Here is a 24,917-nt window from a genome sequence, read left to right as displayed (position 1 = left end):
CTTGGGATAGTTAAACATTTTGCAAACCACATTTTTATTCGCGCATTTAATTAAAGGTACTGCCTTAGGGCAGGCGTTGTAGGGTGCTAATACCTTCCCTACACGTAACCGATTCCCGAACCCGAAATTCGGTTTTCNCAGATCTTGCCTTGTCATTTTATGGTTTTTCCGTAGTTTTNCAGAATAAACTATGGTGGCGACTCCAAAATATATTTTTCAAATTATTAATTTCTTTTTGGATCGTCGTCGTCTCGTCGCGATTTTTCCGGTTGCGACACCAATATATTGTTCCATATAATGTTCCAATCAACCTCTGGCACATGGTCAAAAGATGGAGTCAGAATACTAATCCTGTCATGTGTCACTACTCCAAGGTATGATCGGAAGTCATCAGCATTGGGGCCAGTTGTTTTATCCTGGTGGGTCCTCTAGTGGATCTGGTAGGGGGAGCCTCATCCCCTGAAGAATGTGNATNATCANNCATANATNTGTCAAAATANATNGCAACATGAAATATTAATAAAAGACTTATGTAATATCATATAATTTAACAAAACATGTAATAGTAATCATAGGAAATATATAAAAGGAAAACTTATGTGATATTAATAAAATACTTATACAGAAATTAGAAATTCATACATAAAGATATGGATTCATCATATGTATATTCCCTCATCATGATCTGACCGAATTGCATGTACATCGTCGTCAACTAGAGATTGGTCATCCANATTTGTTGTAGTTTGAAATGAATGGTTGTCAGCAATATGAATATTAATCAGATTGTCTTCGTTAACTTTAATTTGTTTTTTGCCTTGAGCGACATACCAATGGTCAGACGCAGGATCTTTGACATAAAAAACCTGAGATGCTTGATGTACCATGATAAACGGTTCGTCTCGGTAACCCACCTTTCGAAAATCAACCAGTGTCATACCACTTTCATTTATTTTCACACCACTCTTATTGTCAAACCACTTACATTTGAACAATGGAACAAAAAACTTGGTGTAATCAACCTCCCATATCTCTTCTATTATACCATAATATCTCATTGATCCAAGTATAGAAGATTGATCTTTTGATGTGGAAAATTGAAGCGACTCAGCTTCTAAACTGACTCCACTATTTTGTATTGTGCTTTTATCATCCAAAGTCTTCGTATAGAATGTGCAGTTATTAAATTCATAACCTATACAACACATGACATCAAACTTTAAACCATTTGCAAGCCACAATAAAGTTTGAGAAGAATGTGGCCCTTTGTCAATTTCAGATTTGAACCAAGACATAAATGTTTTGTTATGCTCCATCAACCGCCATTTCTCTAATTGTCTTGGATTTTTATTCTTAACAATGGCTTATTGTGCTTCCAAAAACGGGATCACCTCATTTGTGTTGTTTAATATATAAAGATGCGTTTGCAACAATCCTTCGCGATCTTTTGTCACCACATTCACACCTCAGATGCTTTTACTTGTAGAAAATTTATTCAACCATAATGTGCGAGGAACTCCTATTGGATTCGTTGATGTCATGTAATCTGAACAAAACTCGATACTTTCTTTAGCAATATACCTTTCAATCATTGAACCTTTAGGACGATATGGATTTTTAACGTACCCTTCAAAATCTTCATATAACGCTCAATATGATACATTCATCTTAAGTATACCAGTCGGCACAACTTGATTTCTCTAACCAAATGAATAAGTAAATGTACCATGATGTCAAAAAAAGATGGAGGGAAAAACATCTCTAGTTGACACAAGATGATAACAATTTCGCCTTGAAGTTCATCTAACTCTGTAGGATCGATGGCTTTACTACATATTGACGAGAAAAATGAACACATCCTGTTTATGGTATGCCTAACATTTTTAGGCAAAATTCCACGAATAGCCACCGGTAACAACTGTTGCATTAAGACGTGACAATCGTGNGACTTCATGCCAACAAGCTTTAAGTCCTGCATCGACACTAAACTCTTCATATTTGAAGAGTATCCTTTTGGTACTTTGATACTCTTTAAACAAAGGCAAAAACTTATCTTCTCTTGTCTAGACATTGTGTAACATGCAGGGGGCAAATAAGTACGTTTACCAANCTCCTTGGGTGCCAACTCTTCTCGGATATTCATGTCAACCAAATCCAAACGAGCATTCACTCCATCTTTTGTCTTTCCCTGAATGTTGAGTAGTGTACCAATCAAGCTATCACACACATTCTTCTCTGCATGCATCACATCTATACAATGTCGAACATCTAACTTTGACCAATATGGAAGATCAAAGAATATTGCTTTCTTCTTCCAAGGGGTCGTTATAAATGACTTCTTGGATGTTTTCCCAAATACATGATGTATTTTATTAACTTTTTCAAGAATTTGAAGGCCAGTAAGTGGATTTGGTGCTTTGTCCCTCTCTTGATATCCATTGAATGCTTTATGACCCTTGACACTGTATCCTGACAAATTACCATAACCTGGAAAGTCATTAATGGTGCAAAATAACATTGCACGCATCAAAAAAGTCTCAGAAGCGAATGCATCAAATATTTCAACCCCATCAACCCACAAAAACTTCAAGTCTTCAACTAGTGGGCTTAGATAAACATCTATGTCATTTCCAGGCTGCTTTGGACCAGATATCATCATAGACAACATCATGTACTTCCCCTTCATGCATAATGCAGGAGATAAGTTGTACATTATCAATATAACTGTGCAACAACTGTGATTGGTACTCAGATTACCAAATGGGTTCATTCCATCAGTGGTTAAACCAAGCCTAAGATTTCTACACTCTTTACCAAATTTGAGGAATTGTTGATCAATATTTTCCATTGCTTTGAATCAGTTGGATGACGAAGCAGCCCGCCAATTTTTCTCTCATCTGCATGCCATCTAAGGTTTTTAGCATCTTTGGGATTCACAAACAAACGCTTAAGTTTGGGCACTATTGGAAGGTACCATACTACTTTCAAAGCAGATCCATTTTTTTCTATCTAACCATTATCTTCACTATTGTTTCTTGACTTGTATCGTGATAACCCACATTTTTGAGAATTTGTCAAAAATTCAAACTCTTTCTTATATAAAATGCAGTCATTGGGACAAACATGTATCCTTTTATACTCCATACCCATTGGACAAAGAATTTTCTTCGCATCATAATTACGAGTGGGCAATGTATTTCCATCTGGCAGCATTTCATTCAACAACGTCAACAATTCTGTAAAACTCTTATCAGTCCATCCATTGCTCGCCTTCAAATTCATGAGCCTTAACACAACTGACAAACATGTGAACTTAGTTGAACCGACATACAAAGGTGTTTCCGCATCAGTCGACATCGTCTTATACACATGAGCTTTGGCAAAATTTTCTACGTCAACATCGCGGATCATGTCCTCTAATTTGTCTTCATCTGGTCGATCTTCTTCCATGGTGGAATCAATAACATATTCAGTTTGCGAGTCAGTCGAAAAGTGCATTTCTTCGCCGTGCCATATCCATGTTGTATAGCATCTTAGGAAACCATCACAGATAAGGTGTTCTCTAATTTGGGTTGCGTTCAACTTTCTCCCATTCAAACAGTTCACACAAGGACATCTAAACTTCACTTCATCATCACTTCTCCCCTCATTACGTNGCGCAAATTGTATAAATTCCTCTACACCTCTCTCGTACTCAGCACTAATACGTGGTAAATTAATCTAATTTCGATCCATTCCTAAATTTTACAAAATTAAAATTATACAATTTTCTATATAAAATTATCAATTCAATCATACAATCAATTCAGTCATAAATAATGCAATTAATAATCTCTTAAGAAACTTTCATGATATATATGCAGGCATATAAATTTTCAACTTTTGAGTGCTTGGGAAAAATTAGTTAAAATAAAATAAATATAACATATAGCTTATTTACAATTGTGTCAAAATTAAAAAATAAATGTGCTCATTAACCCAGGTGGGAAAACTATTATAAATGAATTAAAATAGAAGATAGTAAATTACGGCTTTGACGTTAGTTTCTTAAAAAATTAAGGGTTAAATATGTTTTTAGTCCCTATACTTTGGGGCGATTTTGGTTTTAGTCCCTCTTTCAAACTATAGTACAATTTAGTCCTTCAACTTTAGAAAACTCTGGTTTTAGTCCTTTTTACCAAATTTTTTTAACTTTATTTGTTGTTTCAAACGCGTTTCTCAGTTAACATTGAAGCAAAAATGTGTCAAACAGTGTAAACAATCCAAATACTATAACGAAACATGCTTGAAACAACAAATAAAGTTAAAAAAAAATTGGTAAAAAGGACTAAAACCAGAGTTTTCTAAAGTTGAAGGACTAAATTGTACTATAGTTTGAAAGAGGGACTAAAACCAAAATCGCCCCAAAGTATAGGGACTAAAAACATATTTAACCCAAAAATTAATTATATTTTGAGTTTAATTTAGAATAATTTTAGGTTTACCCTTTCAATTACTTTTAAAAATTATTATTTTTTAAAATTTAAAATGTATAATTTAGTATTAAATCTAAGTGATTAGAAAACAATTTGAATCGGAAAATATAAATTATAAATGTAAAAAAAATAAATAGTAGTTTATAAGTTAGTTTTTTGATTATAAGTTAAGTGGATGTTAATAAAATTTTACTTTACATTACCGCTTCCTATCGTTTATAAATGATATTTTAAAATTATCAGTTAATTATATTATTTTTTTTAATTTAATTTTATATTACAAATACATTTTTTTTTTAAAAATATTTAAAATATCTTCTATCACTCTTGTGATTTTGAAACCGTTGAGATGGGAGTGCACATTACAACCGAAACTGAAAGGGATTTTACATTTTAAGTTTTGAAATGGGACTTAAAAATCCCAAAGTGGGTACAATTTTTGTCTCTAAGTTGAATGAATTTTAATTTTTAGTCTGTAATTCTTTTATTTCTAAGTTGTGGGGTAACTATTTTCATAGTTTATAGGAATTGGGCAATGAACCCTTTGTCTTTTATGTACGGCGGATTGTGCAAAAGGCCATTTCCACATTCCTTTTGTGAAATCCCAACAAACAACCAAAATAGCAATTTCATACCATCACAACAAAAATAGCAATTTCATACCATCATAGTCACACTATCATGCACAGCTAAAATAACAAATGAGTAATTTTGTTCCTCACTCACATACTCACACAATCACCCATCACGCATAAAACCAATTGAAATCAATTGAAAGAACATTCATCACAAGCAATCAGACATCAAACCAGGTTAGCTTCCATACCTGTTTATGACGCAGCGCAGAAGAAAGGCACGACGGAGAAGCAACGGGTCCGGTGCCAGAGATGATTCAGGAATGACTGGCATCAATGTGGAGGCGGCAAAGAAGCACGGGTCCGGCGGAGAAGAGGGTCCGGCGTCAATGTGGAGGCTGACGGAGGAAAGCTCGCAGTCGCAGCGGGGGAGACGGAGACTCGGGGTTTGGTTTTCTGAAATTGGTGGAAGAATAAAACTGTTCAATGTTTTTTTAACCTAATTAAATGATACTACCGCGGTTCACATTAAAATTGTTGTCATATTACAAAATAGGCCACAGTTCCCAGTACAACCGCAACCTATTCCCATTAAAAAAAATAAAAAATAAAATGAAATGGAAATTTTGAAAATATTCAGCAAACTTTATGCCCCCCCCCCCCCCCCAACCATGGTCTATTGTCCTAACCTTCAAATAGGTCGCGGTTCCCAGCACAACCGCGACCCATTCCCATTAAAAAAAATAAAAAATAAAATGAAATGGCAATTTTGAAAATATTCAGCAAACTTTATGCCGCGGTTTCCCCCCCAACCGCGGTCTATTGTCCTAACATTCAACTGCCCCCTAATCGCGTTGTCAGCCTGCAATAAATTTGGAGAGGAATAGGCAGCGGTTCTCTCCAAATTTATTGCAGGCTGACTAATGGGGAATGTCAAAACGTTTGCCAGTGGAATAGGCCGCGGTTCTGCTGGCAACCGCTGCCTATTCCTCTGCAAATTTATTGCACAGTTTGATAATTGGGGAATGTCAGAACGTTGCAGGGGAATAGGCCGCGGTTGCCAGCAGAACCGCGGCCTATTCCCCAGCAATTTATTGTTTTTTTGACGTGGCGTCAAAGGCAGAAGTTTGACTGGGGAATAGGCCACAGTTCCCTAGGCAACCGCGGCCTATAAGTTGGTTTTATTTTCGAAAATGCCACTGCGCAGTATTATATGTTGCGGTTCTTACTGAACCGTGACATAATGTACGCTGTAAAAAGCCAGTTTTTTACTAGTGTATGGTACCAGATCCATCTCCTTTTTGAATGCTTGCAAGCTGTGGAACCAAATACTCCATCTATGTAATCGGATACAAGTCATGTGTGCTTGGGTCAAAAGTCTGGAACCGAATACAAAAAGTTTGTAACCGAACACGCTATGTTCTATTTTGTCAGTTTGCACTATTCATCGTCTTCTTCACCTTCACTAGCCTTGCATTCAACTTAACACAGTCTTCTTCATGCCATCAAGTTCTTCTTCATCGTCATCAAGTGCATACTAACCTCAGGCGTTGCTCTTCGTTGTCAATGGAAGAAACCGATTTTGTATATTAGGCTGCATGACAGAGAAGGAATTATGTAATAGTTGGAGGACACATGTGACATTTCCTAAACAATTCTTGCAAATCTCTTCACTTTCGCAGGTGATGAAAAAGCTTGCCATCCCACAAATTTGTCTTCGTCAATCGTCGCATTTCCTGTCATCCGAACACGAAGAAAACTGACATTCATCGCTCGCATTCGCCTCTGAACAGTAAATTATGTTCAAACAAACACAACGTTAGTAAGACCGATGTGAAAAATAATCTTTTGACTATTACTCCAATAACTTTAAATGTTCTAATAAGTTTTCTCCAAGAACACTCATACAATTGTATTCATCATGATATTACAGGATTTTGTTATCCGACTTAAAGGAAAAATTATAGCCATTAAAAAGTTTATCAATAATGTCCATAAATATTATCATAATTATATTCATAAATAGGCTAAAAATATTTCTCCTGATCAATAATAAAATAATATAAATAATCATAGTGATAATATCTTAATATTCTTCCAAAAGTTGAAACATGAAAATTATAAACATCTAACTAATCACACAAAAAAGTTTAAATTGTGCTTTTTCGAAACCTTTGTGAAAGTATATTTATTAGTTGTATCCTTATAAAAACATATCAAGGACAAATGATGTCAGTTGTTATTGTTTTTATGAAACACTAGTGGAAAAATACTTTTCTATGACTGACCTATTATGACGTACAAAAATTATACGTCATAATAAGTTAACCGGTGGCAAAATTATAATAAATGTAAGACATATTATGACGTAATTTTATACACCAGTTATAATATAATACGCGGTGGCAAACTTGTAAATAACTTCAAAATTATTATTACGTAGAGATGGATATACGTTATAATATGTTAAAATTTCTTTTTCAAATTTTTTCTCTTTCACGTTCTCTCTCACCTCAGACTCTCAGCCCTCTCTCTGTTTCACGTTCATTCTCACTTTCACATTCTCGGCTCTCTTGCTCTCTTTCTCTCTTCCTCTCTAAACTCTCGTTCTAAGAACACTCTCTCGACGTCGTGCTTTGCTCTGAGAACACTTCTTTTCCGCGACGTGCAAGGGGCCGCCACCAATTAGGTTTTCTCGTCTCGTCCACCAACGCAGACCGCCGCATTCACAACCGCCTCTCCGACCAACAGTTGGAACAGGTGGTGTCGTCGCCGCTGGAACCGGCCAAGAGGAAACGAGAGCAACAGATGCAGGCTCTCGCTTGTCGTCTCAGTCGTTCTCCGCGGACAAGAAATCCCATTCCTTCACTCTAGGTTTGCTTTCCCTTTCTCAATTTCACTTATTAATACCTAGCGAGTCGAAATATCTCAGGTAAATACGTTGCTGTCAGAGATGGTTAAAAGGAACTTCTTGTTGAAACTTATTTCAGTTAGATTTCGCATATAACTTTTTTCGGTCCTTGCTGAAACTTTAGTTGAACATTGCTACTCAGTGTTGAGTCCAATTATAAACCTTCATATTTTCTCTTGGATTTCAACGAAACATCATATGTTTGGATTGTACTGCCCTAAAATTTTGGGTTATTACAACATTGACTATTATGGATTGACACAGGAGGTCGACCTATGCAGAAAGCTTTACACTAGATTCTATTTTAGCTATAACCTAGCTAATGAAAGTTATATGGTTGTCTAAAAGATTTTATTAGACCTNTTTTGTTGGCTATCTAGAGAACATGTTGACATAACTCTTAAGTTAGAAACTTTTTTCTCTAACAATTTTCTTGCAGAAACCAACCACTTCATAGATACATCAACCAGTCTGTGTTCTTAGTTTGATGTGCGAATATATCTTCACCATAAAAAACAAAATAATAGCAGAATACCTCTGTATAAGGCTAGAAATGTTGAAGTCATGAATCCCTTTGAATGGTGCCTCTTGGCTTATTGGACAACCTATTTCTCCATCAAACACAACATACTAAATATAGGAAACTTGGTGGGTGAGTAGTTTAATGTTAATAACCATGCACGGGAGATTGGAAAATAAGAATAGGCCTCTATTGATATAATTATTATTGAATCTACACAAACCAGATGGCTAGAAAATATGATTCAGATTATCAATTCCACAACTTAACAATGAATGAAAAGAGAGAGTGTGTGAAAAGAGATGAGTGAATGAAGAGAGAACTAGTCATTCTGGGTGTGTGACTCATCATGACCTCATAGGATCTGAGTATTGCTGATGGTGTTGCATCAGTCTTCTATGTCCTTGTTCCTCAACATAAGTTCGTTTTTACATGCATAGCTTTGTGCATTACCATTTTTGTCTCCTCACTTTCGATTTTGCTTCTTGTTTTAGAGTCCAAGAAACACTTGTATCGATTATGTGAGAGATGTTTGCAGTAACTCTGTATATGCTTATTTTTCATAGCTTCAAGTTAGTGAATGCTCTTCCATATTTGCTTCCATGCAGTATTACTTTTATTGCATTAATATTTGTATTAATGTAATTATTATGCAAAGCAAGACAGTGAAAGGTAAGGGTCATAGATAGAGTTAAAGTTCTTTATCATAATGGAAGAAGGAGATAAAGAGTGAGTGTGGTGATGTGAACAAGTAGTAATGGGACTCAATGGAGGAGTTTCTGAGTCAGGAGTAGCTGAGTTTGAGCAGCACATGTTGAGGTTGAGGTGGCTCAGATTTCTGAGTCAGGAGAACCTGATATCTAAATTGTCTTAGGTTTAAACAGCATGGACTACATTCAGAAAGTATAATCTCATTCAATTTCAATTTTTCCTTTTAATAGTTTTATTTATCTGCGAATCATGTATGTGAAGTAAGAGATGTTGGTTTAGATAATGTGTGATGAGTTCTACTTTTGGCGATTCTTAGTGAGTCTTGGTTATTTTCTTGAACATAGGATGCACCTGTGCAACCATCGTTGGTGATTGTGTACTTTGGTGGTAATGATTTCGTTCACCCTCACCCTTCTGGTCTTGGTCCTCACGTTCCCCTCCAAGAATATCTTGAAAACATGAGGAAGATCGCTAACCATCTTAAGGTAAAAACTTAATCTTTCATACCAAACATTATTCATAATAATATAGGAACATGTTCTAGACAAGAAAAATCATGTCATACAATAGTATTTTTGTCTTTTCTCTGTAATATTTGATTCTGCAACGGTTGACATATATATATGAAAATATTTGTCAGAGCCTCTCAGACCATATTCGCATTATATTTCTCACATCTCCTCCAATCAATGAAGAGCAACTCCGCAAAAAGCTCAGGTACAAATAATCTTCCTGTTATTGCTTATACATTGCAGGCATTGTTTATATAGAGATATAGATAGTGGTGTTTTTACACTAATACAAAACATTTCTGCTAAAAGTAACACGCTTTAGCTGTATATCTCATCTCCATCCCATTAAATTAAGTAGTTAGATAACATTGTTTTCTAATGAACTCCACTGAATGTAGTGCAACGCAGTCAGGAAGAACCAATGAATCCTGCGGAGAATATGCAGACGCACTAATAGAGCTCAGTGAGGAGCTGAAGGTCAAGGCCATTAATCTGTGGTCTGCAATTCAGACAAGGGATGACTGGTTAGATGTTAGCTTCACGTGAGTACATATATATTCACAAAACTTTTCTATTTTAAATCACATCTTATTTGAGAACTGATTAAGTGATCTGTTACATTATTAATGCTGGTTAGGGATGGAGTTCATCTATCAGCAGAGGGAAGCAAGGTGGTGGTGAAGGAAATACTATGGGTCTGAGAGAAGCAGATTGGAAAACCAGTCTGCATTGGATGTCAATGCCAACAGAATATGCAGAAGATTCACCATATTATCCTCCCGCTCCTGATGGAACAACCACCATTAATGTGTCCTACTGTGTCTCGAGAAGGTTTTTGCAATGGGATCTGTAGAAGCTATATATCAATCTCCANTTACCATGCATACAACGTTTCATTACAATTGGAGCAGAGATTATATATATAATCAAGAGTGTATCAGTAATTAAGATGATTTCATAGTGTGTTTGAATCCTCCTACCAACAAAGTGCATCGCGGTTAGTGGAATGTTGAATCTCTTGAGTATGTTAATTGAGATTCAATCCTAACCATGTGTATAAAAAAAGAGATTATCAACTATGGGTCATATCCTTAGGGCAAAACAAAAACAATGCACCTGATGCGTTTATGAACATGCAATTGTAAAATGGTATTTTACTGTGTGTTAAAATATATAATATAATTTTTATTATAGAATTACTGTTCCTTAAAACTTTCTACACTCAACAAGAAAATATAATAATTATTTTTTTTTAAAAAAAACATATATTATGACGTACAAAACAATGTACGTCATAATATGTTGGTTCTGAAAATTACATATTATAACGTATTAACAAATTTACGTCATAATATCTTTTGCGCATATTATGACTGATTTTAGAAACTACGTCATAATATGTTCAAGCTACTATGACGTAAATTTCTGCTACGTCATAAAATGCGCAGACTTATTATGACGCCCAGAACTATGTCTCCCAGGAACTACGTCATAAAATGTCATTTTTGTACGTCATAAAATGTCATTTTTGTACGTCATAAAATGTCTTTTTTCCACTAGTGAAACCACAATCAACTTTAATATATTTATCTTTTCTATGAATAATTAGGCTTGTAAATGAGGTCATAATCAATTGAACTCTTCAATTCAAAATATGATGGAAATATTGGTTTATTAGATCTATTCGATCCATTTTACTTTTTTCTTATATCAAAAAGGAGTATATTTCAATTCAAAATCTACTTAATTTGATACATCATACTTAGATCAAGAGATTTATCCAATCTCATTTCTATTAAATGAGTTCAATTACAATAACTTTACAAAGATAGTTCAACATCTTAAATACTTATCAGAATCTTATCATCATCATAAACTAGAATTACTAAGATTTTAATTCTTACTAATTTTCCTTACTTGAGTATAGTTTTCTTAGACCTAAATTTTACTTAATATAAAAGACATAATTACTCACAACTAAATAGAGACTTCTAAAAAAGTATTTCAAAACAGGACAAAATTTCAGTGATAAAATAAGTTAAAAATATTCTTTTTCTCAATTATCTTTATCAAAATTTCCAAAAATTTGAGAAAAAAGATTTTATAAAATAAATAGAAATTGGATCAATAATGCTCGTGAACTCCTAACTGCATGGTATTATAAAGTTGAAACGATCAAACTATGAAATAGTTGAAAATTGGAGATGAAATTGAGAAAAGAAGAATGGAAGAATGAATGACTTGGAAAAAAAGAGGGTGAGAGAAAATGTCAAAATCATCTCAACTTGACATATTACAAGGAATACTATAAAAAATACCGAGAAATTAAGTTATATAATGATTAGATAAGAAAAGTATGTTGGGTATCTTAGTAGAAAAGAGTGTCATTATGATAGGTTAAAAAGCCTTGATTCGAGGTCAAGGATCCTCCTACAGAATAGGTGACAAAGAAAAGAGGAAACTTTTTTGCTTATTTCATTCATACCATATCAACACTTATATATCAGAAGCATGGTTAGTAACAAACCCATTAAAATCATGACACGTCATGTAAAATATTCCCTCACTCATACCCCCACTAATCAAAGCTTGAGATTAGCTAAATATTTTGGCATCTTGCGAACCCTTGTTGACATCATTGGATCAGCTACTGCATTGGGCTGGTTGATAGTGTTAGTTTCTTCATTTGGGCCTGAATTGCTATCATTGTCATTCACTAGGAAAGTCACCTTGTCCTCAAGGTGATAATTCAAATGCAATTCATTCTAGTCTTCCCAAGTTGTGTCTTTGGGGGCCAATCCTTTCCACTGTACCAAAACTAATTTCACAGGAGGGTTTGTAGACTTGTCTATCTTATAATCCAGTATAGCCATAGGAGTAATTGTTGGAATATTACCATGGGTTTCATCTGGTAACTCAACTTGATGATCGGGAAGAGGACCAAGATGAGCTTTAAGCACAAAACAATGAAAAACTGGATGAATTTTGGAATTTGAAGGCAACTCTAGCTTGTAAGCAACAAGTCCAAGTCATTCAAGTATGCGAAAGGGACCGTAAAAACGCTTGCCTATTTTCTCATAAGTTGAACCTCGAACAGACTTTTGACGGTAGGGTCGTAATCGCACATATACCCAATCATCAACCTGATATTCCACTTTCCTCTGCTTACCGTCTATGACTATCTTCATTTGATCTTGTACCTTTTGGAGTTTCTTTCGAAGGGCAATCAACATTTCTTGACGAGTTGAAAGTAGAGAATCGACTGCCTCCACCGACGAGGAGCCCACCAAATATTGGGGAATCGATGAGGCTCTTTCCCATACATGACTTGAAAAGGAGACATTCCAGTGGCCGAATGAATAGTAGTATTGTAACACCACTATGCTAAACCCAAATATTTTCCCCAATCATTAGGTTTGGTATGAACCATGGAACACAGGTAGTGTTCTAATACCCTGTTTAAAACCTCTGTCTGGCCATCAGTTTTAGGGGAGAAGGAGGTGCTCATGCGCAATTTGCTACCACATAATCTGAATAATTCTCTCCAAAATTTGCTAATGAAGATTGGATCTCGATCCGAAACCAAGCTGCGAGGGAATGCATGGTATTTACAAACCATCTCCAAAAAGAGTTGTGCAACTTTAAACTCGTGAAGTGTGTGGCTAGCATTCCAAAATGTGTCCTCTTCGAAAAGCGATCAACAACCACCAGAATGACCGTATATCCTTGGAAAATTGGCAAACCCGTAATAAAATTCAATGACAAGTCAACCCAAGGTTCCACTGGAATAGAAAGGGGTTGTAGTTACCTTGTTGGTCGCTTAGTTTCATACTTGGTTTGCAAGCAAGTTGCATAGTGAGCAGTAAATTGTTGAACATCTTCACGCATGCCTTTCCAATAAAAATTATGTTGGAGCCCTGATAAATTTTTGGCAACCCCTGTATGCCCGCTTAGTGGAGTCTTGTGAAACTCTTCTAATAATATTGGAATGAAGGGATTGTCACAATTGAGCCATATTTTGCCTTTGTACAACAAGAGGTCTTGGTGAATGTTGCAGTGCTCCTGAGTATTCGAGTTGTTCTGTACATCCTTAAACAGTTGAACAAAATCAAGACTAGTAATAAGAGCCTTGTGAAGTTCCTCCAGAAATAAAAGACGAGGCATAGATAAAACAAAAAGTTGGTTGTCCCCAAAATCAAAAGGATGGGACAAAGCATCTGCTACTACATTTGTCCTCCCTATTTTATACTGTATGGAATAATCGAAACCTAACAACTTCGATAAATAAACTTATTGTTTTGGTGTTTAGATAACTTGCGACATCAACTCCTTGAGGCTACGATGATCCGTGAGGATTGTTAAGGAATGTCCAAGTAAGTATTGGCTCCACTTCTTAACTGCAGTTGTAATGGCATGAAGTTGCCTAACATAGGTAGAGGAACGCATAAGCTTTATGCAAAATGATTTACTGTGAAACACTATTGGATGTCCCTCTTGCATCAAGACTGCTATGATGGCTAAGTCAGATGCATCTGTCTCCAAAACGAAAGGTAAGTCAAAATTGGGTAAGGCTAAGACTGGTGCTTCAGTCATGGCTTTCTTCAAGGTGTCAAAAGCGGCTCGAGCTTCAGTGGTCCATAGGAATATGTCCTTCTTTAAAAGTGTTGTCAAGGGGGACACTATGGTTGTATAGCCTTTTATGAATCGCCTATAAAATCTTGTCTATCCCAGAAAACCACGTAATGCTTTGATCGTAGTAGGAGGTGGCCAATCCAACATTGCTTGAATTTTTGAATGTTCTGGTGTGACACCAGCTGCAGACACCACATGTCCCAAATACTCAACTTGTTGTTGAGCAAACAAACACTTAGACCCACGCAAAATAAACGTGCCATGTGTCAATTGTTGGAAAGTCAGCTCCAAGTGTTGAATATGATCCTCAAAGGATTTGCTATAAACTAGAATGTCATAAAAAAAAACAATCAGAAATTTACGCACAAATGGTTTTAGCAGTTCGTTCATAATTGCTTGAAACATTGAAGGGGCGTTACAAAGCCCAAATGTCATGACAATATACTTATAATGCCCATGGTGCATACGAAAAGCAGTTTTAGGAACATTAGCTTCAGACATCCGAATTTGATGATAGCCCTGTCGTAGATCCAATTTTGAGAACCACGATGCTCCCTCCAACTCGTCAAGAGCTCATCGATTGTTGGAATGGGAAACCTGTCCTTGATGGTGATAGCATTAAGAGCTTGGAAGTCAACACAGAATCTCCAACTTCCATCTTTTTTTGTGGCAAGCAAGACCGGGGAGGAAAAAGGGCTATGGCTAGGTTGTATCATGCCATCAGATAGCATCTCCTCAATTTGTTTCTCAATATCTGCTTTCTGAAAATTGGGATATCGATATGAACGTACTGAGACTGGTGAGGAATTGGGAAGGAGGTGTATTTGATGATTCATACTACGAGAAGGTGGTAGAGATGTCAGTTTTTGGAAGAGTTGAGAATATTTGTGTAAGAGGGTGGCTATTTGAGGAATAGGATGAGTAGGGGCGATTTGTGTGTTAGGTAAAATTGGGGAGGGTGTGCTAGGTAGTATACAAATATGAAAGAATCGTGCTGCACCATGTGTTTGTAAGATACGTTAACCTGTTGAGCAGAAATGTCACTGGGCTTTGGGGGAGCGTCAGCTTTAAACTCCACAAATTTTCCTTCCCTAATAAACTTCATAGTGAGTTGGGAATAATCAGTAACAATGGGTCCCAAATCTTTGAGCCATTAAATGCCAAGGACCACGTCAGCACCGCTGACGAGGAGTACGTGGAGATCCACCATAAACTTATGACCCTGCATTTTTAATTCCACTCCTGGACAGATGTTATGGCATTCAATTTCGCTACCATTTCCAACCATTACTCGCAATGCGTTAGTAGGCTGACTATCCAAGTTCAAGAAACACGCCACTCTATCTTGGATAAAGTTGTGAGCACTTCGCCCATCTACCAAAATAGTAATGGGTTGGTTAGAGATGTGGCCCATTATACGAAGAGCCTTAGGGGCCGACAACCCAGCTAAAGCGTTGAAACTTATTTGGGCTTCACTCTGGCCCAGATCGGCACCTTCCAAATGGAGCATACTGAGATCCGCCTCTAAACGCGAGGACTCACCTCGAACGTCAACATCCTTATCGACGACAATCAACAGAAAGAAACAACCCTTACACTTGTGACCTGAGGTGAATTTTTCATCACAGTTGTAGCATAATCCTTTCTCACGACGAGCCAACATCTCCTCGTGAGTCAACTTTTTATAATGTGGTTTAGATGGTGTGGAAATAGGTGTTGGTGGTCGAGAAGGTATTGGAAGCAGTGGTGGGCCAGTTGAAGAAGAGGTGGAAAGACGATTACGAAAGTAGCGATGCTAGTCATTGAGTTTGTCCTCTTGCAATTTAGCTAATGTCGCAACCTGTGTTAAAGTTTGTGGTTGCAATGCTTGAACCTCTCGACGAATCTCGGGGTTTAACCCAGAAATAAAGTTACTAAGCAAGAAAATTGCAAGGAGACTGACAATGCGATTAGCAAGCCGTTCAAACTCATTCAAATAATCTTGTACGGAGCCCTTTTGTGTCAACTTAAAGAGAGAACCACGAGGATCTTCATAATAAGACAGAGTAAAATGAACCTCTAGAGCTTGTAGAAACTCTTGCCACGAAGGAATCATGTTGTTCCGATGCAACCATTGGAACCAACTAAGAGCTAGGACCTTCATGTAAAAAGACGTGATCCGAAGTCGATCCACTTCCGGTGTGCGATGGTATTAAAAAAATTGGGATATCTTAAAGATCCAACCCATGGTGTATGTTTCATCAAACCGAGGAACATCCAAACGAAGATATGGAGTGAATGTAGGGGCGTCGGAGTGAAATGAACGGTGGTCATCCGAGTGCGGAGTAGGTGTCTCTCGACTGGAAAGCTGAGAAACAATGGCATCCAAATGGGTAGTAATTTCATTTTGGTTAACAGTGAGTTTGAGAATAGCTGCTTCCAAATTGGTGATGGATTTGGAATGAGTGTTATGATCTGACATGGAAAAATTGTGGGAAAGGAGAAAAGAATACTCTCAATGAGAGCACCAAATTGATAGGTTAAAAAGCCTTGATTCGAGGTCAAGGATCTTCCTGCAGAATAGGTAACAGAGAAAAGAGGAAACTTTCTTGCTTATTTCATTCATACCATATCAACACTTATATATCAAAAACATAGTTAATAACAAACCCACTAAAATCATGACACATCATACAAAATATTCCCTCGCTCATACTCCCACTAATCAAAGCTTGAAATCAACTAAATATTTTGGCATCTTACGAACCCTTGCTGACATCATTGGACCACCTACTGCATTGGGCTGGTTGATAGTGTTGGTTTCTTCATTTGGGCCTGAATTGCTATCAAATTAATTAAGAGGGATGCTTTCCCACCATAGCCATTATCTCTCCTTTGTCCCAATGGTAATATAATTTTCAAATGCAACTAAGCTCCAACAAGTTGCATCTGTGTCAATCTCATTTTATTTTTTTTAAAATTAAAAACTTACTGTTCAATATAATCTTATAACTAGGATTAGTTGAAGCACACGTCTTAAATATGTTCAGTGATTTAAAGTTAATTTTATAAAAGAACGGAGGACCATGTCTTTCGTGATAAAAACTTATTTCAAATAAACAATTACAGAGTTTAATAAATTATATCCTGTGGCATTGTAATTAGAAAATATCATCGTAATGGGTTTTCTGTAAAACTACAATGTATATATATGTTTTAGATAAATATTTAACCATTTTGTTAGTAAAATGCATTTAAGTATTGAAAGAACTAGTTGAAGACATTTTGGAAGAACTTCAACATAGCTAAATAACCAAAGTACCTTGAAAATCACACATTAAACCACAAATAAGAGTAAAACCTAGCTTAAGGTAAATGGTTCATAAGAAATTTCAATGAATTCATTGCTATTCCTGCATTAAAACTTAAATCACACATTAATTGATTTATGAAAGACATCTCATTGCTTTTTTCATCCTACTTTCACTCAGTACATGAATGTTCCATTCAATCCAACGACAATTTTACTAGTATCAACTAGATTAACATCTCATCCATGGTATAGCAAAAAGATATTACTTTTTTTTTTTCTTTCAAAACATATCTTTTGACTTATGGATAACTTCGTTTATTTTTCTATTGTTCCATATAAGTATTTATAAAAACTTATCTAATCATATCTTGCGATAGATTTCACAACAGATATCATGTGACATCGTTAGACGTGATGCATAGTAGAGTATGACGACAAACTTAGAGCATTTTATAGACAAGGCAAATTGAACTACGGTAAACAAATTTATGCAACCAATAGTCCAAGACTATCATGCATCGTAGTGGTCAGGATTCTGAAAAAGTTACCCGTAAATTAGAACTTCAATAAAATATATATGAACAACAATTTAACACCAGCAGTCACCCAATCTCGATATAAAGTCATGCAACTAGGAAATTTTCAACTCATAGCACCCACTTTTAATTATGCATTGATACTGGCTTGGTATATCCTCCGCCTTTGGCTCCTTGATTGGAGGATGTCTGAGTTTGATTGCAGGCATGTTAAATGGTGTATTGGTCATCGTCAAATGAAATGGCCATTAGCAGATTCTCAATCTCACGTTGTGACAATTTTAAAAACATGATTCGCTTGTTCTACTTCTAGAGTGTCTTCACTCTAACCTCCGAACAACTTGAAGGAGAGGGACATGGAAACAATCATTCCAACTAATAACATTAACTGCCAACAGGAACTCATCTGATAGAGAAGTTATATCCTCTTTCTCCCATTAGACATCTAAAATAGTTTCCATACTGTGATTTGAATTTTCTGAAATTTGTTCAAGTTCATTGGATGTTACATCGGCCTCCTGCCTGAGTTGCTCGTCATCAATTCTCTCTGAAATGTCTGAAATTTGTTCAGGTTTCGTGTATATTGTTACATCATTATCATGTGTGACTTGCTGGTCATCAATTATCCCCGAAGTCTCTTCTGAAGATTCATAATTCTTGTTTAAGTCTGAGTCTTGTTCAACATTCTCAAGCCTTTCTGTGTATGTGTTGATCTGTTTAGATGGAGCTTGCACTTTGACTTTTATACGCCTTCCTCTGCTGTATCTATATTCCCATTCTGGTGGTGGATATTTTGCATGTAACTTATGGTATTTGTCCAGCATACCCAGCTCTATAAAGGCTTCTCCAACCATTGACACAATAGACACACTAGGTCGCATAGCAAGCTCCTCAATGTCTGCAAATATCTGCAGCAGATATCAAGAAATGAATATCCATGACGTGTTAAGTCTGAAGTAACTTTAAATAAAGTATCTTCTCATTAATATAGGGACATGTTAAGTTGACAACTATTACTCAGTGATGTTACTGAGTAAATAGTTTAAATTGATAGAGTTGAAAATCATAATACCTCAAACATCTTCTCATGCATGCCCCTCTTATGGTAGATAGATATCATTTTATCAAAAAATCTACGAGGCAAACTTTCCATATACCGCATTAATAACTTTGTCCAAAGCTCTTCAGCTTCATCAAGTCGGTCATCGTTTACTAAAGCATTAATTAATGTAAAATAGCTTCCCATTGTCTTTCCTTGACCTTTGCTTAACATCCATTTTGTTACCTACAGTACCATGTGTAATTTGCACAATCGGATGTTAGTTCAGAGGACCCCAGATGGAATGTATACAGAAGCGCCTTTCAAAGAATAGGGAAACAATAATAAATATATAAGTAACATCAGAAAATACTAATTTCTGGATGAACTTTCAGAGATATCAAAGCAATGGGTCAGTACAATTCTAGAGAAAGAAAGAAAGCAAACAAAATAAAGAATATTTAAAGATATCTTGTTACATTACTATTTTAGAAGTACCTGTATTACACGCTTCCACTCTCGTTCGTATTCTAGGGTCTTGAGCGCCTTTTTTACTGTAATTAAAGGGAACTCTAATTCCCAAGCAACATAGGAATCAAGAGCTCCATAAACTTCTTCTTTGACATTTGACAGTTCCTTAATCTGTACAAGACAAAAAAAAAAATTACTATTTCAGAAATAAAAGCAACCAAGAAAAATAAATCCAAAATTTTCTGAATTAAATAAGAAGGTCACAACTTCCCAGAGAAAACATAAATGAAGCTTAAATTGACAACAAGAATGAATATAGGGTGTTGATAATCAAATAATATTATTCTGAATCTTATTGTAATAAATTTATTTTGTGGGCATGAACATCTCATTTAGGGGAACACACTATCATATAATCTAATCATGTGTAACGAATGCAATAAGCCTATACAATCATGCAGTACCATTCTTTATGACGTGTTTTGCCACTATTTTGCTGAGTTCCCTTACACAAAGCAAATTGGAATGCTAATTAGTCACCCCTTCCGCCATGCATAATTGTTTGCCACTGGCTTTGTTTTACATGCGCTGCTGGCCTTGACTTCTTTTCTATATACACTAGCCATGACTTTTTCCAGATTCACATGCTCTGCTTTTATCTCAATTTTTATGTTTTTCATTTTTATTTGGGATGAAATAAAGGTTAGAAGTGGGTTTTAGGCCTAACTCAACCCCACAAAACCGGCTTGTAAGGTGAAGTTTGCACCTCACTTATATATTATAATTTGGCCTTATCTCTAGTCGATGTGGAACTTCCAACACACCCCCTTCACGTCGAGGTACAGACATCTCGTGCGTGATAGTAGAAATTGGGTGGTCCAATACTGGCCCGACAACGGGTGGAATAGAAAGATAAATGCCCACTTAGAACTCGCTAGGATAGGCTTTAATCATGGCTCTGATACCATGTTAGAAGTGGGTTTTAGGCCTAACTCAACCCCACAAAACCGGCTTGTAAGGTGAGGTTTGCACCTCACTTATATATTATAATTAATTTGGCCTTATCTCTAGTCGATGTGGGACTTCCAACACACCCCCTTCACGCCGAGGTATAGACATACCGTGCATGATAGTAGAAATTGGGTGGTCCAATAGTGGCCCGACAACGGGTGGAATAGAAACAGAAATGCCCACTTAGAAGTCGCTAGGATAGGCTTTAACCATAGCTCTGATACCATGTTAGAAGTGGGTTTTAGGCCTAACTCAACCCCACAAAACCGACTTATAAGGTGAGGTTTGCACTTCACTTATATATTATAATTTGGCCTTATCTCTNGTCGATGTGGGACTTCCAACACACCCCCTTCACACTGAGGTATAGACATCTCGTGCGTGATAGTAGAAATTAGATGGTCCAATACTGGCCCGACAACGGGTGGAATAGAAAGAGAAATGCCCACTTAGAACTCGCTAGGATAGGCTTTAATCATGGCTCTGATACCATGTTAGAAGTGGGTTTTAGGCCTAACTCAACCCCACAAAACAGGCTTGTAAGGTGAGGTTTGCACCTCACTTATATATTATAATTTGGTCTTATCTCTAGTCGATGTGGGACTTCCAACAGTAACAAGACTACTTTACCTTAAATAAAAAAACATAAAAATTGAGATAAAGTTAGGCCTAGTGAATTTGATAAAGGTCAAGACTAAGGCATGTTGGAGAAATTCGGGACCAATGGGCTTGGAAAAGCCAGGTCCAATGCATTTAGGGAAAAAGTCAGAAGAATGGACTGAATCTGGTAGACTGGTAATGACAGGGAGAAGAATCTTTTACGGCCTCTACTGTGGCATCCGGAACCAAAGTACAGGTTGTTGTGAGAGGATCAAGAGGTTGAAGTCGACATTGATATGTTTGAAGAGGTTGCTCTATTGAAGGTCCAAACTAATTTGTCTATGTGCATTATTATTACTAGCAGTGATCAATTACCGATATTGCTCAGTCATGGACAACTTGGTAATTTCCCAAAGAAAGCGTGCACTTGACCAAAGAAATTGGGCTTGTCAACGTTCAACTAGTTGACACTCGTAGTGACCTGAATTTAAAGTTGTTAAATGATCAGGGGGAGCCCTAATGGATCCTGTTGAAAATAGAAGTTGACAAAATGAATTATCTCCCTATCACTTGTCCAGATATTGCTTTTGCAATGTGCGGTAAGTCAGTTCTTGAATTCACCTTGTTGGGACCATTGGAATGCTATTGTTCAAATTCTAAAGTACATTAAGTGATTCCAGATAAAAGGCCTAATTATGAAGTCGAGGGGCATTATAAAATTGCTGGCTATTTTCATAATGATTGGGTTGACTCAACTAGCAACAGGTGAACCACACATATGCATATTGTGTTGATTGGTGGCAACTTGATATCTTGGAAGAGTAAGAAACAAAATCTTGTAACAAGATCAAGTGTTGAAGCACAATATAGAGCCATGACACTAGTAACATGTGAGATTATAGAGATGAAACAACTGGTCAAAGAACTCAGGTTTGAAGATACTAATCAGATGACACTCATTTGTGATACCCAAGTTGGTCTTCATATTGCTTCAAATCTAGTATTTCATTAGGACCAAACATATCAAACTTAATTGTCAATTCGTCATAGAAAAAGATCAAGTCAAGCAATATTATGACAAGATTTGTCAACTCTGCTGACCAGTCCAAAAATGTCTGTACCAAATTCCTAAGAAGGCCATGAACTGATTATATCTGTAATAAATTAGGTACATAAATGACTCATACATTTCACATCAAGGGGAATGTTGAGAATTAAATAATTGTATTTTAAATCTTATTGTGATAAATTAAGTTTATAGGCATGAATATCTCATTGAGGGGAAATAAAATATGCTCTAACCATGGTAGCTAATGCAATAAGTCTGTATAATCATGCTTCTGTGGTGTATTTTAACACATGGTTTTATGCTGAATGTCCTCTATTTTCTCTCTTCTAATAGAGGGAGTGCCATATGAAAGGACTTACAGACTTAACAAGCTTCTCAGCCTTGGAAATCGTCCCAATTTTTTTATTAGTCTTCCAAACTCGGGGATACCTTGGTCTTGGACCTTTTGCAGCACATACCTGACATTAAAAAAAGAAATTGAGGTGAGTCACCAACTGTTTCATTTCCTAGAGCTAAAACATTTGATGATAAAAGTATGCAATCTTGAAAATTCTGGTTTCCGGAATTTAAAAATCATAGACCTTATCTTACCACAGTGCACCGTGTACTGGCTGGTATTTTAATGATTTCAAATGTTTTAGCAATAAGTAGAGGAGAATCCATCAGTGCAAGCATCTTGAGAACCTGAAAAACTCTAAAATATAAGACAACAATATGAGGACATATACAATTTCTAGTACTTACAAATTGTGTAGTATGGTTATCAAACTTGTGAGTTGACCGTTAACTTGAGATTACATTTCTACACATAAGAAGCAGACTCGATTTTGATGTAAATTTGGTGGAATCCTTGAACTTGGTCAAACCCGCGATTTTGCAACAGAGTTGGCAATTTCGAAAGAAAAGATTTTTTGAAACCCAAAACAGTGGTTTGGTGTGCGAGAATGAAGAAAACTCACTGGTTAGGAGAAGAGGGTTCCACGCTTTTCTTCTGCTGCCCTTCACTGGTTAACCTGCGGCAGGTTGGGAGTAGAAGTTGCACGAGGTTGGGTGGAGAAAGGGCAACCACTCCACGTGGTGGGGTAGGTGGGATTTTAATTGATTTTAATTGCTCTCCATTACGAGTTTATGATTCGAATTTAGTATTCGAATTTACTAGACTTTCGTTTGAAACCTTGTTGTACAGTATTATTATTTTGTAAGCATATTCAATAAATCATTTTTGCATTAAAAAATTGAGTGACTGTTTGGTGTCAGTGGGAAACTTTTGCATTGATCACGAACATAAAAGCAATTTAGCCAGTTCCTGATTCCAATTTTTGCTATTAGCAGATTCCTCATATCCCAACTTCAGTGTTCCACAACATAATCAGTAGATTAAGGTGACAGATACATAAAAACAATACTTGTTGCCAGAAAACCAGAGAAATTATGTTCCTTTATGAACCTATTTGAAATGAAACAGGTTCTTCTATGTTGGAGCTAGGTCAAGTAACCATTAAGCAGAAAAATACATCTCTTAAAAATACCATTTGCATATACTCTTGGACCTTTGCCACATATTGTTAGATGGGGTTTAAACAAGAATATCATCTTCAGGCAATACATATAACAACAAAAAGTATAAATTTACCCATCTTAATATTTTTTTTTTCAACCACAATCATTCAACAGTCATCGTTATAGCGTGCAATTGCACTGAAAATTAAACTTAAGAGATACAAGAAAATAAACTCACCAGGGCCTAATACACTTGAACACAGTGTTGTGGAACTTCGAAACTCAATGTTTTGAACTCTTACCCTTTTCCACCATTTCAGGGAGAGAAACTAAGATTATAACTGTAAGCGAAGAACAACGAACGTGCCGCTAAGGAGTTTCGGATGGATATTTTTTATCGCTCGACACGAAACGACGGCGTTCTGTCACGTGCGTGTGTATTCGGGTCTTGGGTTAGGTAAGTTGGACAGAGCGAGTCTTCCCGAACCGGTTCAATTAATAGAAAATGGGTCGAATCCCGTTTAGGCGATAAATTTTATTTATTTATTTAGTTATCGAAAAAGAAAAAGAAAATTGTACCCTACGTAGAGTTCGATCTCGACGGAAAGAATAACCTTGGAAGAAAAACCCTGAAAAATTCCTTCTAACACCACTGATGCACGACCGGTAGCTATAATCGGGCATTGGTCAGCTCATAAGGATGTCTGCATAACTAATAGTCATTCCGGGCGTTGACCATCCGTCGTCAACTTCGCCCTGTCTGTGCGAAACGTGTATAACCTAGGTGACGAACCACACTCTACTGTGATGTCTGCATGACTGTCAATAGTCATGGCCAGGCATAAACCGGCCCGAAAGAGACTGGAGTTTACATGGAGTTCATCATAGATAGCCCGACATCGCCCACGCTTTCCATACCACCGACATGGCCAGCCTCAAATCTTTTCTTGTTACACCACAAGGACGGTCGTCCGATGCCCGGTCAGTGGCAATCAACGAAAGTTTTACGAGCAACGTGAGATTAAGGTAAGACCAGATTAGCCTCAACAGGCTTGCAATTGGG

The 24,917-nt window shown here is 36.5% G+C and overlaps 1 protein-coding gene and 1 pseudogene across 4 annotated transcripts; one reads left to right on the top strand and one right to left on the bottom strand.

Annotated features, from left to right (window-relative positions):
• Nucleotides 1-9,366: 9,366 nt before the first annotated feature.
• Nucleotides 9,367-10,557, top strand: LOC106762249 (annotated as a pseudogene).
• A 7,604-nt stretch (nt 10,558-18,161) lies between these two features.
• Nucleotides 18,162-24,284, bottom strand: LOC106768810 (pentatricopeptide repeat-containing protein At4g21190). Of its 4 annotated transcripts, none has more exons than XM_022782018.1 (6): nt 24,093-24,284; nt 22,946-23,048; nt 22,714-22,812; nt 19,702-19,845; nt 19,237-19,449; nt 18,162-19,072 (listed from the first exon to the last, which is right to left on the bottom strand). In XM_022782018.1, exons 2-6 carry the CDS (start codon nt 23,027-23,029, stop codon nt 18,602-18,604), a joined length of 1,011 nt encoding a protein of 336 aa, XP_022637739.1. In that variant the 5' UTR covers nt 23,030-23,048; nt 24,093-24,284; the 3' UTR covers nt 18,162-18,601. The 4 variants fall into 4 exon arrangements, with proteins under 4 accessions (XP_022637739.1, XP_014509676.1, XP_022637796.1 ...); XM_014654190.2 differs by having other exon boundaries at nt 22,946-23,038; nt 24,093-24,283; XM_022782075.1 differs by lacking the exon at nt 24,093-24,284 and adding an exon at nt 23,314-24,065.
• Between the last annotated feature and the right edge of the window lie 633 nt (nt 24,285-24,917).

Source organism: Vigna radiata, chromosome 1 (genome assembly GCF_000741045.1).
Source record: "Vigna radiata var. radiata cultivar VC1973A chromosome 1, Vradiata_ver6, whole genome shotgun sequence".
Classification (NCBI taxonomy): domain Eukaryota; kingdom Viridiplantae; phylum Streptophyta; class Magnoliopsida; order Fabales; family Fabaceae; genus Vigna; species Vigna radiata.
Note: the sequence above shows the minus strand (reverse complement) of the source record. Positions and strands in the feature narration are given on the sequence as shown.